This window comes from Pseudophryne corroboree, chromosome 6 (assembly GCF_028390025.1).
Source record: "Pseudophryne corroboree isolate aPseCor3 chromosome 6, aPseCor3.hap2, whole genome shotgun sequence".
Lineage (NCBI taxonomy): Eukaryota > Metazoa > Chordata > Amphibia > Anura > Myobatrachidae > Pseudophryne > Pseudophryne corroboree.
This window is the reverse complement of record NC_086449.1, coordinates 6,191,870-6,205,606: the sequence shown is the minus strand read 5'-3', so window position 1 is coordinate 6,205,606 and position 13,737 is coordinate 6,191,870. Positions and strand designations below refer to the sequence as shown.

The 13,737-nt window shown below is 50.5% G+C and overlaps 1 protein-coding gene across 2 annotated transcripts in view; it reads right to left on the bottom strand.

The window, feature by feature from the left end:
- LOC134935872 (insulin receptor substrate 1-like) overlaps positions 1-13,737 on the bottom strand; it is a 36,071-nt gene that overhangs the window by 12,908 nt on the left and 9,426 nt on the right. For both annotated transcript variants that reach the window (XM_063930705.1, XM_063930706.1), the window contains exons 3-4: positions 9,498-9,787; positions 7,486-9,394 (exon numbers count right to left, since the gene is read on the bottom strand). In XM_063930705.1, the coding sequence (XP_063786775.1) occupies positions 7,486-9,394; positions 9,498-9,787 (2,199 nt within the window). The remainder of the gene's footprint in view (positions 1-7,485; positions 9,395-9,497; positions 9,788-13,737) is intronic.

Genomic DNA, 13,737 nt, shown 5'->3' with positions numbered 1-13,737 from the left:
TATCTCTCTACTATTCCTGTACTGACCCCCCACACACACAGCTCTGTCACTACACCTCCATCCTGTCCTGTATTTCTCTACTATTCCTGTACTGACCCCACGCATACAGCTGTCACTACACCTCCATCCTATCCTGTATCTCTCTACTATTCCTGTACTGACCCCACACACACAGCTCTGTCACTACACCTCTATCCTGTCCTATATCTCTCTACTATTCCTGTACTGAACCCACACGCACAGCTCTGTCACTACACCTCCATCCTGTCCTGTATCTCTCTACTATTCCTGTACTGAACCCACACGCACAGCTCTGTCACTACACCTCCATCCTGTCCTGTATCTCTCTACTATTCCTGTACTGACCCCCCACACACAACTCGGTCACTACACCTCCATCCTGTCCTGTATCTCTCTGCTATTCCTGTACTGACCCCACACACACACACAGCTCTGTCACTACACCTCCATCCTGTCCTATATCTCTCTGCTATTCCTGTACTGACCCCACACACACAGCTCTGTCACTACACCTCCATCCTGTCCTGTATCTCTCTACTATTCCTGTACTGACCCCACACACACAGCTCTGTCACTGCACCTCCATCCTGTCCTATATCTCTCTACTATTCCTGTACTGAACCCACACGCACAGCTCTGTCACTACACCTCCATCCTGTCCTGTATCTCTCTACTATTCCTGTACTGACCCCACACATACAGCTGTCACTACACCTCCATCCTGTCCTGTATCTCTCTACTATTCCTGTACTGACCCCACACACACAGCTCTGTCACTACCCCTCCATCCTGTCCTGTATCTCTCTACTATTCCTGTACTGACCCCACACACACAGCTCTGTCACTACACCTCCATCCTGTCCTGTATCTCTCTACTATTCCTGTACTGACCCCACACACACAGCTGTCACTACACCTCCATCCTGTCCTGTATCTCTCTGCTATTCCTGTACTGACCCCACACACACAGCTCTGTCACTACACCTCCATCCTGTCCTGTATCTGTCTACTATTCCTGTACTGACCTCACACACACACAGCTCTGTCACTACACCTCCATGCTGTCCTGTATCTCTCTGCTATTCCTGTACTGACCCCCCCCCCCCCCCCCCACCCACACAGCTCTGTCACTACACCTCCATCCTGTCCTGTATCTCTCCCCTATTCCTGTACTGACCCCACACACACAGCTCTGTCACTACACCTCCATCCTGTCCTATATCTCTCTACTATTCCTGTACTGAACCCACACGCACAGCTCTGTCACTACACCTCCATCCTGTCCTGTATCTCTCTACTATTCCTGTACTGACCCCCCACACACACAACTCTGTCACTACACCTCCATCCTGTCCTGTATTTCTCTACTATTCCTGTACTGACCCCACACATACAGCTGTCACTACACCTCCATCCTATATCTCTCTACTATTCCTGTACTGACCCCACACACACAGCTCTGTCACTACACCTCTATCCTGTCCTGTATCTGTCTACTATTCCTGTACTGAACCCACACGCACAGCTCTGTCACTACACCTCCATCCTGTCCTGTATCTCTCTACTATTCCTGTACTGAACCCACACGCACAGCTCTGTCACTACACCTCCATCCTGTCCTGTATCTCTCTACTATTCCTGTACTGACCCCCCACACACAACTCGGTCACTACACCTCCATCCTGTCCTGTATCTCTCTGCTATTCCTGTACTGACCCCACACACACACACACACAGCTCTGTCACTACACCTCCATCCTGTCCTGTATCTCTCCCCTATTCCTGTACTGACCCCACACACACAGCTCTGTCACTACACCTCCATCCTGTCCTGTATCTCTCTACTATTCCTGTACTGACCCCACACACACAGCTCTGTCACTGCACCTCCATCCTGTCCTATATCTCTCTACTATTCCTGTACTGAACCCACACGCACAGCTCTGTCACTACACCTCCATCCTGTCCTGTATCTCTCTACTATTCCTGTACTGACCCCACACATACAGCTGTCACTACACCTCCATCCTGTCCTGTATCTCTCTACTATTCCTGTACTGACCCCACACACACAGCTCTGTCACTACCCCTCCATCCTGTCCTGTATCTCTCTACTATTCCTGTACTGACCCCTCACACACAGCTCTGTCACTACACCTCCATCCTGTCCTGTATCTCTCTACTATTCCTGTACTGACCCCACACACACAGCTGTCACTACACCTCCATCCTGTCCTGTATCTCTCTGCTATTCCTGTACTGACCCCACACACACAGCTCTGTCACTACACCTCCATCCTGTCCTGTATCTGTCTACTATTCCTGTACTGACCTCACACACACACACAGCTCTGTCACTACACCTCCATGCTGTCCTGTATCTCTCTGCTATTCCTGTACTGACCCCCCCCCCCCCACACACACACACACACAGCTCTGTCACTACACCTCCATCCTGTCCTGTATCTCTCCCCTATACCTGTACTGACCCCACACACACAGCTCTGTCACTACACCTCCATCCTGTCCTATATCTCTCTACTATTCCTGTACTGAACCCACACGCACAGCTGTCACTACACCTCCATCCTGTCCTGTATCTCTCTACTATTCCTGTACTGACTCCCCACACACACAGCTCTGTCACTACACCTCCATCCTGTCCTGTATTTCTCTACTATTCCTGTACTGACCCCACACATACAGCTGTCACTACACCTCCATCCTATCCTGTATCTCTCTACTATTCCTGTACTGACCCCACACACACAGCTCTGTCACTACACCTCTATCCTGTCCTATATCTCTCTACTATTCCTGTACTGAACCCACACGCACAGCTCTGTCACTACACCTCCATCCTGTCCTGTATCTCTCTACTATTCCTGTACTGAACCCACACGCACAGCTCTGTCACTACACCTCCATCCTGTCCTGTATCTCTCTACTATTCCTGTACTGAACCCACACGCACAGCTCTGTCACTACACCTCCATCCTGTCCTGTATCTCTCTACTATTCCTGTACTGACCCCCCACACACAACTCGGTCACTACACCTCCATCCTGTCCTGTATCTCTCTGCTATTCCTGTACTGACCCCACACACACACACAGCTCTGTCACTACACCTCCATCCTGTCCTATATCTCTCTGCTATTCCTGTACTGACCCCACACACACAGCTCTGTCACTACACCTCCATCCTGTCCTGTATCTCTCTACTATTCCTGTACTGACCCCCCACACACACAGCTCTGTCACTACACCTCCATCCTGTCCTGTATTTCTCTACTATTCCTGTACTGACCCCACGCATACAGCTGTCACTACACCTCCATCCTATCCTGTATCTCTCTACTATTCCTGTACTGACCCCACACACACAGCTCTGTCACTACACCTCTATCCTGTCCTATATCTCTCTACTATTCCTGTACTGAACCCACACGCACAGCTCTGTCACTACACCTCCATCCTGTCCTGTATCTCTCTACTATTCCTGTACTGAACCCACACGCACAGCTCTGTCACTACACCTCCATCCTGTCCTGTATCTCTCTACTATTCCTGTACTGACCCCCCACACACAACTCGGTCACTACACCTCCATCCTGTCCTGTATCTCTCTGCTATTCCTGTACTGACCCCACACACACACACACACAGCTCTGTCACTACACCTCCATCCTGTCCTATATCTCTCTGCTATTCCTGTACTGACCCCACACACACAGCTCTGTCACTACACCTCCATCCTGTCCTGTATCTCTCTACTATTCCTGTACTGACCCCACACACACAGCTCTGTCACTGCACCTCCATCCTGTCCTATATCTCTCTACTATTCCTGTACTGAACCCACACACACAGCTCTGTCACTACACCTCCATCCTGTCCTGTATCTCTCTACTATTCCTGTACTGACCCCACACATACAGCTGTCACTACACCTCCATCCTGTCCTGTATCTCTCTACTATTCCTGTACTGACCCCACACACACAGCTCTGTCACTACCCCTCCATCCTGTCCTGTATCTCTCTACTATTCCTGTACTGACCCCACACACACAGCTCTGTCACTACACCTCCATCCTGTCCTGTATCTCTCTACTATTCCTGTACTGACCCCACACACACAGCTGTCACTACACCTCCATCCTGTCCTGTATCTCTCTGCTATTCCTGTACTGACCCCACACACACAGCTCTGTCACTACACCTCCATCCTGTCCTGTATCTGTCTACTATTCCTGTACTGACCTCACACACACACAGCTCTGTCACTACACCTCCATGCTGTCCTGTATCTCTCTGCTATTCCTGTACTGACCCCCCCCCCCACCCCCCACACACACAGCTCTGTCACTACACCTCCATCCTGTCCTGTATCTCTCCCCTATTCCTGTACTGACCCCACACACACAGCTCTGTCACTACACCTCCATCCTGTCCTATATCTCTCTACTATTCCTGTACTGAACCCACACGCACAGCTCTGTCACTACACCTCCATCCTGTCCTGTATTTCTCTACTATTCCTGTACTGACCCCACACATACAGCTGTCACTACACCTCCATCCTATCCTGTATCTCTCTACTATTCCTGTACTGACCCCACACACACAGCTCTGTCACTACACCTCTATCCTGTCCTATATCTCTCTACTATTCCTGTACTGAACCCACACGCACAGCTCTGTCACTACACCTCCATCCTGTCCTGTATCTCTCTACTATTCCTGTACTGAACCCACACGCACAGCTCTGTCACTACACCTCCATCCTGTCCTGTATCTCTCTACTATTCCTGTACTGACCCCCCACACACAACTCGGTCACTACACCTCCATCCTGTCCTGTATCTCTCTGCTATTCCTGTACTGACCCCACACACACACACAGCTCTGTCACTACACCTCCATCCTGTCCTATATCTCTCTGCTATTCCTGTACTGACCCCACACACACAGCTCTGTCACTACACCTCCATCCTGTCCTGTATCTCTCTACTATTCCTGTACTGACCCCCCACACACACAGCTCTGTCACTACACCTCCATCCTGTCCTGTATTTCTCTACTATTCCTGTACTGACCCCACACATACAGCTGTCACTACAACTCCATCCTATCCTGTATCTCTCTACTATTCCTGTACTGACCCCACACACACAGCTCTGTCACTACACCTCTATCCTGTCCTATATCTCTCTACTATTCCTGTACTGAACCCACACGCACAGCTCTGTCACTACACCTCCATCCTGTCCTGTATCTCATTACTATTCCTGTACTGAACCCACACGCACAGCTCTGTCACTACACCTCCATCCTGTCCTGTATCTCTCTACTATTCCTGTACTGACCCCCCACACACAACTCGGTCACTACACCTCCATCCTGTCCTGTATCTCTCTGCTATTCCTGTACTGACCCCACACACACACACAGCTCTGTCACTACACCTCCATCCTGTCCTATATCTCTCTGCTATTCCTGTACTGACCCCACACACACACACAGCTCTACACCTCTATCCTGTCCTGTACCTCTCTACTATTCCTGTACTGACCCCACACACACAGCTCTGTCACTACACCTCCATCATGTCCTGTATCTCTCTACTACTCCTGTACTGCCTGTACTGACCCCACACACACAGCTCTGTCACTACACCTCCACCCTGTCCTGTATCTCTCTACTACTCCTGTACTAACCTCACTTACATACACATCTACTGTATATTCCTGTACTATCACCACACACAGCTCTGTCACTACACCGCCATCCTCCCCTGTATCTCTACTATTCCAGTACTGACCACACACACACAGCTCTGTCACTACACCTCCAACCTGTACTGTATCCATCAACTATTCCTGTACTGACCCCACACACACACAGCTCTGTCACTACACCACCATCCTGTCCTGTATCTCTCTACTATTCCTGTACTGACCCCATACACATAGCTCTGTCACTACACCTCCATCCTGTCCTGTATTTCTCTACTATTCCTGTACTGACCCCACACACACAGCTCTGTCACTACACCTCCATCCTGTCCTGTATCTCTCTGCTATTCCAGTACTGACCCCACACACACAGCTGTCACTACACCTCCATCCTGTCCTGTATCTCTCTGCTATTCCTGTACTGACCCCACACACACACACAGCTCTGTCACTACACCTCCATCATGTCCTGTATCTCTCTGCTATTCCTGTACTGACCCCACACACACAGCTCTGTCACTACACCTCCATCCTGTCCTGTATCTCTCTACTATTCCTGTACTGACCCCACACACAGCTCTGTCACTACACCTCCATCCTGTCCTGTATCTCTCTACTATTCCTGTACTGACCCCACACACAGCTCTGTCACTACACCTCCATCCTGTCCTGTATCTCTCTACTATTCCTGTACTGACCCCACACACACAGCTGTCACTACACCTCCATCCTGTCCTATATCTCTCTACTATTCCTGTACTGACCTCACACACACAGCTCTGTCTCTACACCTCCATCCTGTCCTGTATCTCTCTACTATTCCTTTACTGACCCCTCACACACACAGCTCTGTCACTACACCTCCATCCTGTCCTGTATCTCTCTGCTATTCCTGTACTGACCCCACACACACAGCCCTGTCACTACACCTCCATCCTGTCCTGTATCTCTCTGCTATTCCTGTACTGACCCCCACACACACACACAGCCCTGTCACTACACCTCCATCCTGTCCTGTTTCTCTCTACTATTCCTGTACTGACCCCACACACACAGCTGTCACTACACCTCCATCCTGTCCTATATCTCTCTACTATTCCTGTACTGACCCCACACACACAGCTGTCACTACACCTCCATCCTGTCCTGTATCTCTCTACTATTCCTGTACTGACCTCACACACACAGCTCTGTCTCTACACCTCCATCCTGTCCTGTATCTCTCTACTATTCCTGTACTGACCCCACACACACAGCTGTCACTACACCTCTATCCTGTCCTGTATCTCTCTACTATTCCTGTACTGACCTCACACACACAGCTCTGTCTCTACACCTCCATCCTGTCCTGTATCTCTCTACTATTCCTGTACTGACCCCTCACACGCACAGCTCTGCACTACACCTCCATCCTGTCCTGTATCTCTCTGCTATTCCTGTACTGACCCCACACACACAGCCCTGTCACTACACCTCCATCCTGTCCTGTATCTCTCTACTATTCCTGTACTGACCCCTCACACACAGCTGTCACTACACCTCCATCCTGTCCTGTATCTCTCTACTATTCCTGTACTGACCCCTCACACACACAGCTCTGTCACTACACCTCCATCCTGTCCTGTATCTCTCTGCTATTCCTGTACTGACCCCACACACAGCTCTGTCACTACACCTCCATCCTGTCCTGTTTCTCTAGGCTATTCCTGAACGGACACTGACATACCTGTTCCGTCTCTGCTGCCCCTCCTGAGCTCTCCAGAGATCTGGAAGTCAATGCTGGCATAGGTGTTGATGCAGGGACTGGCCCCCAGGCTACCAGTCTTCATTGGCTGCGTCACAGTGTTCCCCATTAGTGTTGCGATGGGGGGTGTAGATCCTACATCTTTAGCGAGATCTAAGTCAATATAATTTAGCCCAGACTCTTCTACTGGAGCCCGGGTTCCGTTGCAGGAACTGGCTGGATTGGAGAGATGATCGGAGCAGTGTCTCGTTCTCCCCGGATGGTCGCTCCTAGTGAGCTTTGCACGGTCCGGCCCCTTGACCAAATTACAGCCACTCACTGCAGCAAGCAGACCCCGCAGTTCCATGTCCTCAGGAGAAGCCTTTGCTATCACGGTCTTCTCCACGTGACCCAATGTATTTTCTGGCAAGGTGTCAGGTGGCATCTTGGCACTGGCAGCCAACAGATTGTCTGCAGGTGCTATGGGCCGAAACATCTTCTCTGGGGCAACAACGGGCCAGAAATCATCATCTTCTGATGCCTTCATAGACTTCTCTATGGTTGGTAACGGCCATGGCACCATTTCAGCAGCTGGCCTACAATTTGGTTCCGCTGTCGACAAATGGCCGAATTTAACGATGGCATTTGATGCCTTCTCAACTACATGTCCAGCCACCATTTTTACTTGAGAACCCAAAGTCTCTGGTTCAAAACTCATCTTGGTGTAGTCTCCGTTAGTTACCGGATGGTTCTGCGTATCCATGGCTATATATTCTGCCTGAGGAACATCTGCTTTCTTTCTGGTCATCTTTTCCTCTTTGGCCCTGAAATGGATGCTGACATACTCCCCCGGACTAGGGGGCCTGCGGTAGTTTCCAGGCAACGTACTTGGACTCCACGCATCCACGGAAACACTGAGAGGCCTACGATACCTTCCACCGCTGACGTCTTCTAGACTGTCAGAGGACGAGGAACAAGAGTTATGAGAAGGGTGTGCCGGGTCTATTTTGTAAGAACGGGGGAGCGAGCGGTAGGAGGCAGGGATCCTTGTGGCACCATAAATGGAGGGCAGCGAATGTTCTGGTGGCGGAGGGGTACTAGAAGCGGAGCGGCTCAAGGGCCACATGTTCATGTAGTCTGAAGCCTGACTGTCCGCACTGCCCACTGACACCTCTCCGGATGGCGGCCAACTTGTCCTCTCCGGGTCTGGGGAGTAGCTTCCAATTGGCGACATCATGACGTAGCCGGTCATTTCTATAGGTGCCGGAGGGGAGATGCTGTTAGGTGTCATGGCCATGTAATCTTGAGATGATCGGCTGCCTGGTAACATGGGCATGTAGCCAGCTTCCTGGCGTTGCTCGCTTTTCCCCATCATTGCATAATTATCTTCCCGTTCTAATCTCACTGCTTTTCGGTCTTCTTCCTCATGAGGTCCGATGAATGCAGATACAATGTCCAGTGACTGCGGCCTTCTACCAACCTGTCCCATGGAGATGTAATTGGTTTCTCCGGATACAGGCGACGGCGGAAGAAAGTTCGGAGGCTCGAAAAGGCAAGGACTTGACCCATACTCATCTGACGAGGCCGAACCATAGTCGACAGAGGTCTGGTTGGCTTCCACACGTGGACGCTTTTCTTCACCCTCTTCAGGAGAACACGGGCTGTGGTCCCTGGGTAAGGAGTGAGGTTTAGCCGCCGGTGAGCTGTCCACCGAAGCCTCAATTCTGGAGCGTCGGGACAAGCCAACTTGGCTGGGGGGTGGTGGGTTCGGCATATGACGTCTGGATGGGACAGTGATAGGTGTGGAGGAAAGGGACTGGCTCTTGGTCCGTGGGCGAAATTCCTCACTTAGAGACTTCATGGCTTCCAGAATGGTCTCGTGCATGTTTTGGGCAACAACAGAATCTTCAACCTAAGAGAAAACGTGAACGATTAATCAAGTTCAAATACACTGTACAGTTACTAGAGGAGGCCAGGCCTGTATGCGAGTGCACCCATGTTATTCCGTGCCGTACCTGCATCCAAAGCTCTCCGGGGCCGGTGACTGCGGACCGTCCCACCTCCACAAAGAAATAGTTGTCAGAATGGCCACAGCGCCGGACGTTCATGAGTTGGAGGGTAACGGAGGGGGTGTCACAGCGAAGGCGCAGGAGGCTCATGGTGCGCTCAGTCAGGCACAGCCGGTAGATCCCCGACAGGTTGCGGGTTTGTCCTAGACCTCGAGGACGCAGGCTCACTTGCCAGACCTCGCGGAAGGCCGGGCCTGGCCAGGCGGCACCATCAGTGGAAGAGGACAGGGAGCGCACTGTGAAGCAGAAGAGGAAAGAGGTTTCTGGCACACATTGTAAATCGGTTCTCTACCCTACGAGAGTCACACCTGCACCCCACATTCTCCGGAGCCGAACTTCCACGGGGCAATTTTCCAACGAGGGTCCTAATGGTTTCCGTCAGGATGTAGGAGACATATCTACATAGAGAACACTACTAGGAATACTAGACATTGCACCCAGAAAGCACATACAGTGGGGAACAGGGGTCCTGTGTGACACCCCTAGGATGTAGCCCCATACAGAACCACCGAATCTCCTCACTCTCCACGGGACCTTACCCGGCCAAAGTTCTTTTTTTCCCCAAAGCCACATCACCATCCAGAATCTCTTCTTCCCCCCCTCCAAAGGCCCTGCCCTGGCCAAAACACCTCCCCCTCTCCAAAGGTCCTGTCTTGGCCAAAGTCTTTCCCCACCCCACCATCTCTCGGACCCTGCCCAAGATCTCTTCCACTCCTCCAAGGACCTTGCCCCTGCCAAAATCTCTCCCCCCTCCAAGGGGCCTGCCGGGGACCAAATCCCTCTCCGTGTCCAAGGGTCATGCACGGCCCCCCCCCTCTCACGGGGACCTACCCCATACAGTCTCATTTGCTCCTAAGAAGAACCTTCCTCCACAGCCACCATACTATTGATATACAGATAAAACATTTATCGCCTCTCCAGGAACCTGCAGAACATTGCTCAATTCGGCCTACCACTGACGTCTTCTGCAGAGCATCTCATACACAGAACGTCCACAATGATTTGAAAATTATTTATTATAAGGCTGCGGTCCCTCCAAACAACTTCATCATAGACCCCCCCGACCTTGCTAATCATCCGTATGATACCCCGGTAGCGCCATTCTGCAACACGCCAACATGGCGTCTGGCACGGGAAACTGCGTCACTGCGATGGCAGGACAGGGGTTAAATAAAGCAAACTGCAGGACACTGAGGGGGGGCTAAAGGTGTGACGTTATGCAGGAAAAACAAGACAGATGACGCCAGAATCACCATGGAAACGCACCTTTGCTGCAGGCAGGTTCAGTTACTGTGGCAACTGGGAGTCAGGCTTTCGGGCCTAGCAATAAAGTGTCAGCTTTTCAGGAGAGGGGTGCGGAAATGACAGTACACGTAAGAAAACATATAGCCCTGGACACACGCACACGCCACGTTCCTGACACGGGACCGGCGGGAGAGAGGACTGCAGAGTATGCATGCACAGTCCCAGCGAGGGGGGGGGGGGGGAGGATGGGAACATGAATAACCTATCACACACATAAAGTAACCCTGCATTATCTACACAGTGTGTATGATTACCAAGGGCGGCCACACAGGGCACGGCCAGGGAGGGGATATACACCTACTGTGCAACTTACAGACACTCCACAAGTGTGTGCATACACAGCCCAGCACAGACACTGCTGCACCATGCCATATATACACATAGCCCAGCACAGACACTGCTGCACCATGCCATATAAACACACAGCCCAGCACAGACACTGCTACACCGTGCCATATACACATAGCCTACCACAGACACTGCTACACCATGCCATATATACACACAGCCCAGCACAGACACTGCTGCAACATGCCATACACACACTTAGCCCAGCACAGACACTGCTGCACCCTGCCACATATACACATAGCCTAGCACAGACACTGCTACACCATGCCATATATACACACAGCCGAGCACACACTTCTACACCATGCCATATACACACATAGCCTAGCACAGACACTACTACACCATGCCATATATACATGTATAACCCAGCACACACTGCTACACCATGCCATATACACACACAGACCAGCACAGACACTACTACACCATGCCATATATACACACAGCCCAGTACAGACACTACTACACAATGCCATATATACACACAGCACAGTAGAGACACTACTACACCATGCTATATACACACACAACCCAGTACAGACACTGCTACACCATGCCATATACACACATAGCCTAGCACAGACACTGCTACACCATGCCATATATACATGTATAACCCAGCACACACTCCTACACCATGCCATATACACACACACAGCCCAGCACAGACACTACTACACCATGCCATATATACACACAGCCCAGTACAGACACTACTACACCATGCCATATATACACACAGCCCAGTACAGACACTACTACACCATGTCATATACACACACACAACCCAGTACAGACACTACTACACCATGCCATATACACACACAACCCAGTACAAACACTACTACACCATATCATATACATACATAGCTTAGCACAGACACTGCTACACCATGCCATATATACATGTATAACCCAGCACACACTGCTACACCATGCCATATACACACACAGCCCAGCACAGACACTACTACACCATGCCATATATACACACAGCCCAGCACAGACACTGCTACACCATGCCATATACACATGTATAACCCAGTACAGACACTGATACACCATGCCATATATACACACAGCCCAGTACATACACTACTACACCATGCCATATATACACACAGCCTAGTACAGACACTGCACTGCTACACCATGCCATATATACACACAGCCCAGTACAGACACTGCTACACCATGCCATATACACATGTATAACCCAGCACAGACACTGCTGCCCCATGCCATACACACACACACAGCCCAGCACAGACACTACTACACTATGCCATATACACACACAGCCCAGCACAGACACTACTACACCATGCCATATACACACACAGCCCATTACAGACACTGCTACACCATGCCATATACACACACAGCCCAGTACAAACACTGCTACACCATGCCATATATACACACACAGCCCAGTACAGACACTACCACACCATGCCATATACACACACACACAGCACAATACAGACACTACTACACCATGCCATATATACACACACAGCCGAGCTCAGACACGGCTGCGCCATGCCATATATACACACACACATAAAGTAACCCTGCATTATCTACACAGTGTGTATGATTACCAAAGGCGGCCACACAGGGCACAGCTGGGGAGGGGATATACACCTACTGTGCAACTTACAGACGCTCCACAAGTGTGTGCATACACAGCCTAGCACAGACACTGCTGCACCATGCCATATATACACACAGTCCAGTACATACACTGCTACACCATGCCATATACACATGTATAACCCAGTACAGACACTGATACACCATGCCATATATACACACAGCCCAGTACATACACTACTACACCATGCCATATATACACACAGCCTAGTACAGACACTGCACTGCTACACCATGCCATATATACACACAGCCCAGTACAGACACTGCTACACCATGCCATATACACATGTATAACCCAGCACAGACACTGCTGCCCCATGCCATACACACACACAGCCCAGCACAGACACTACTACACTATGCCATATACACACACAGCCCAGCACAGACACTACTACACCATGCCATATACACACACAGCCCATTACAGACACTGCTACACCATGCCATATACACACACAGCCCAGTACAAACACTGCTACACCATGCCATATATACACACACAGCCCAGTACAGACACTACCACACCATGCCATATACACACACACAGCACAATACAGACACTACTACACCATGCCATATATACACACACAGCCGAGCTCAGACACGACTGCGCCATGCCATATATACACACACACATAAAGTAACCCTGCATTATCTACACAGTGTGTATGATTACCAAAGGCGGCCACACAGGGCACAGCTGGGGAGGGGATATACACCTACTGTGCAACTTACAGACGCTTCACAAGTGTGTGCATACACAGCCTAGCACAGACACTGCTGCACCATGCCATATATACACACAGTCCAGTACATACACTACTACACAATGCCATATATACACACACTGCCCAGTACAGACACT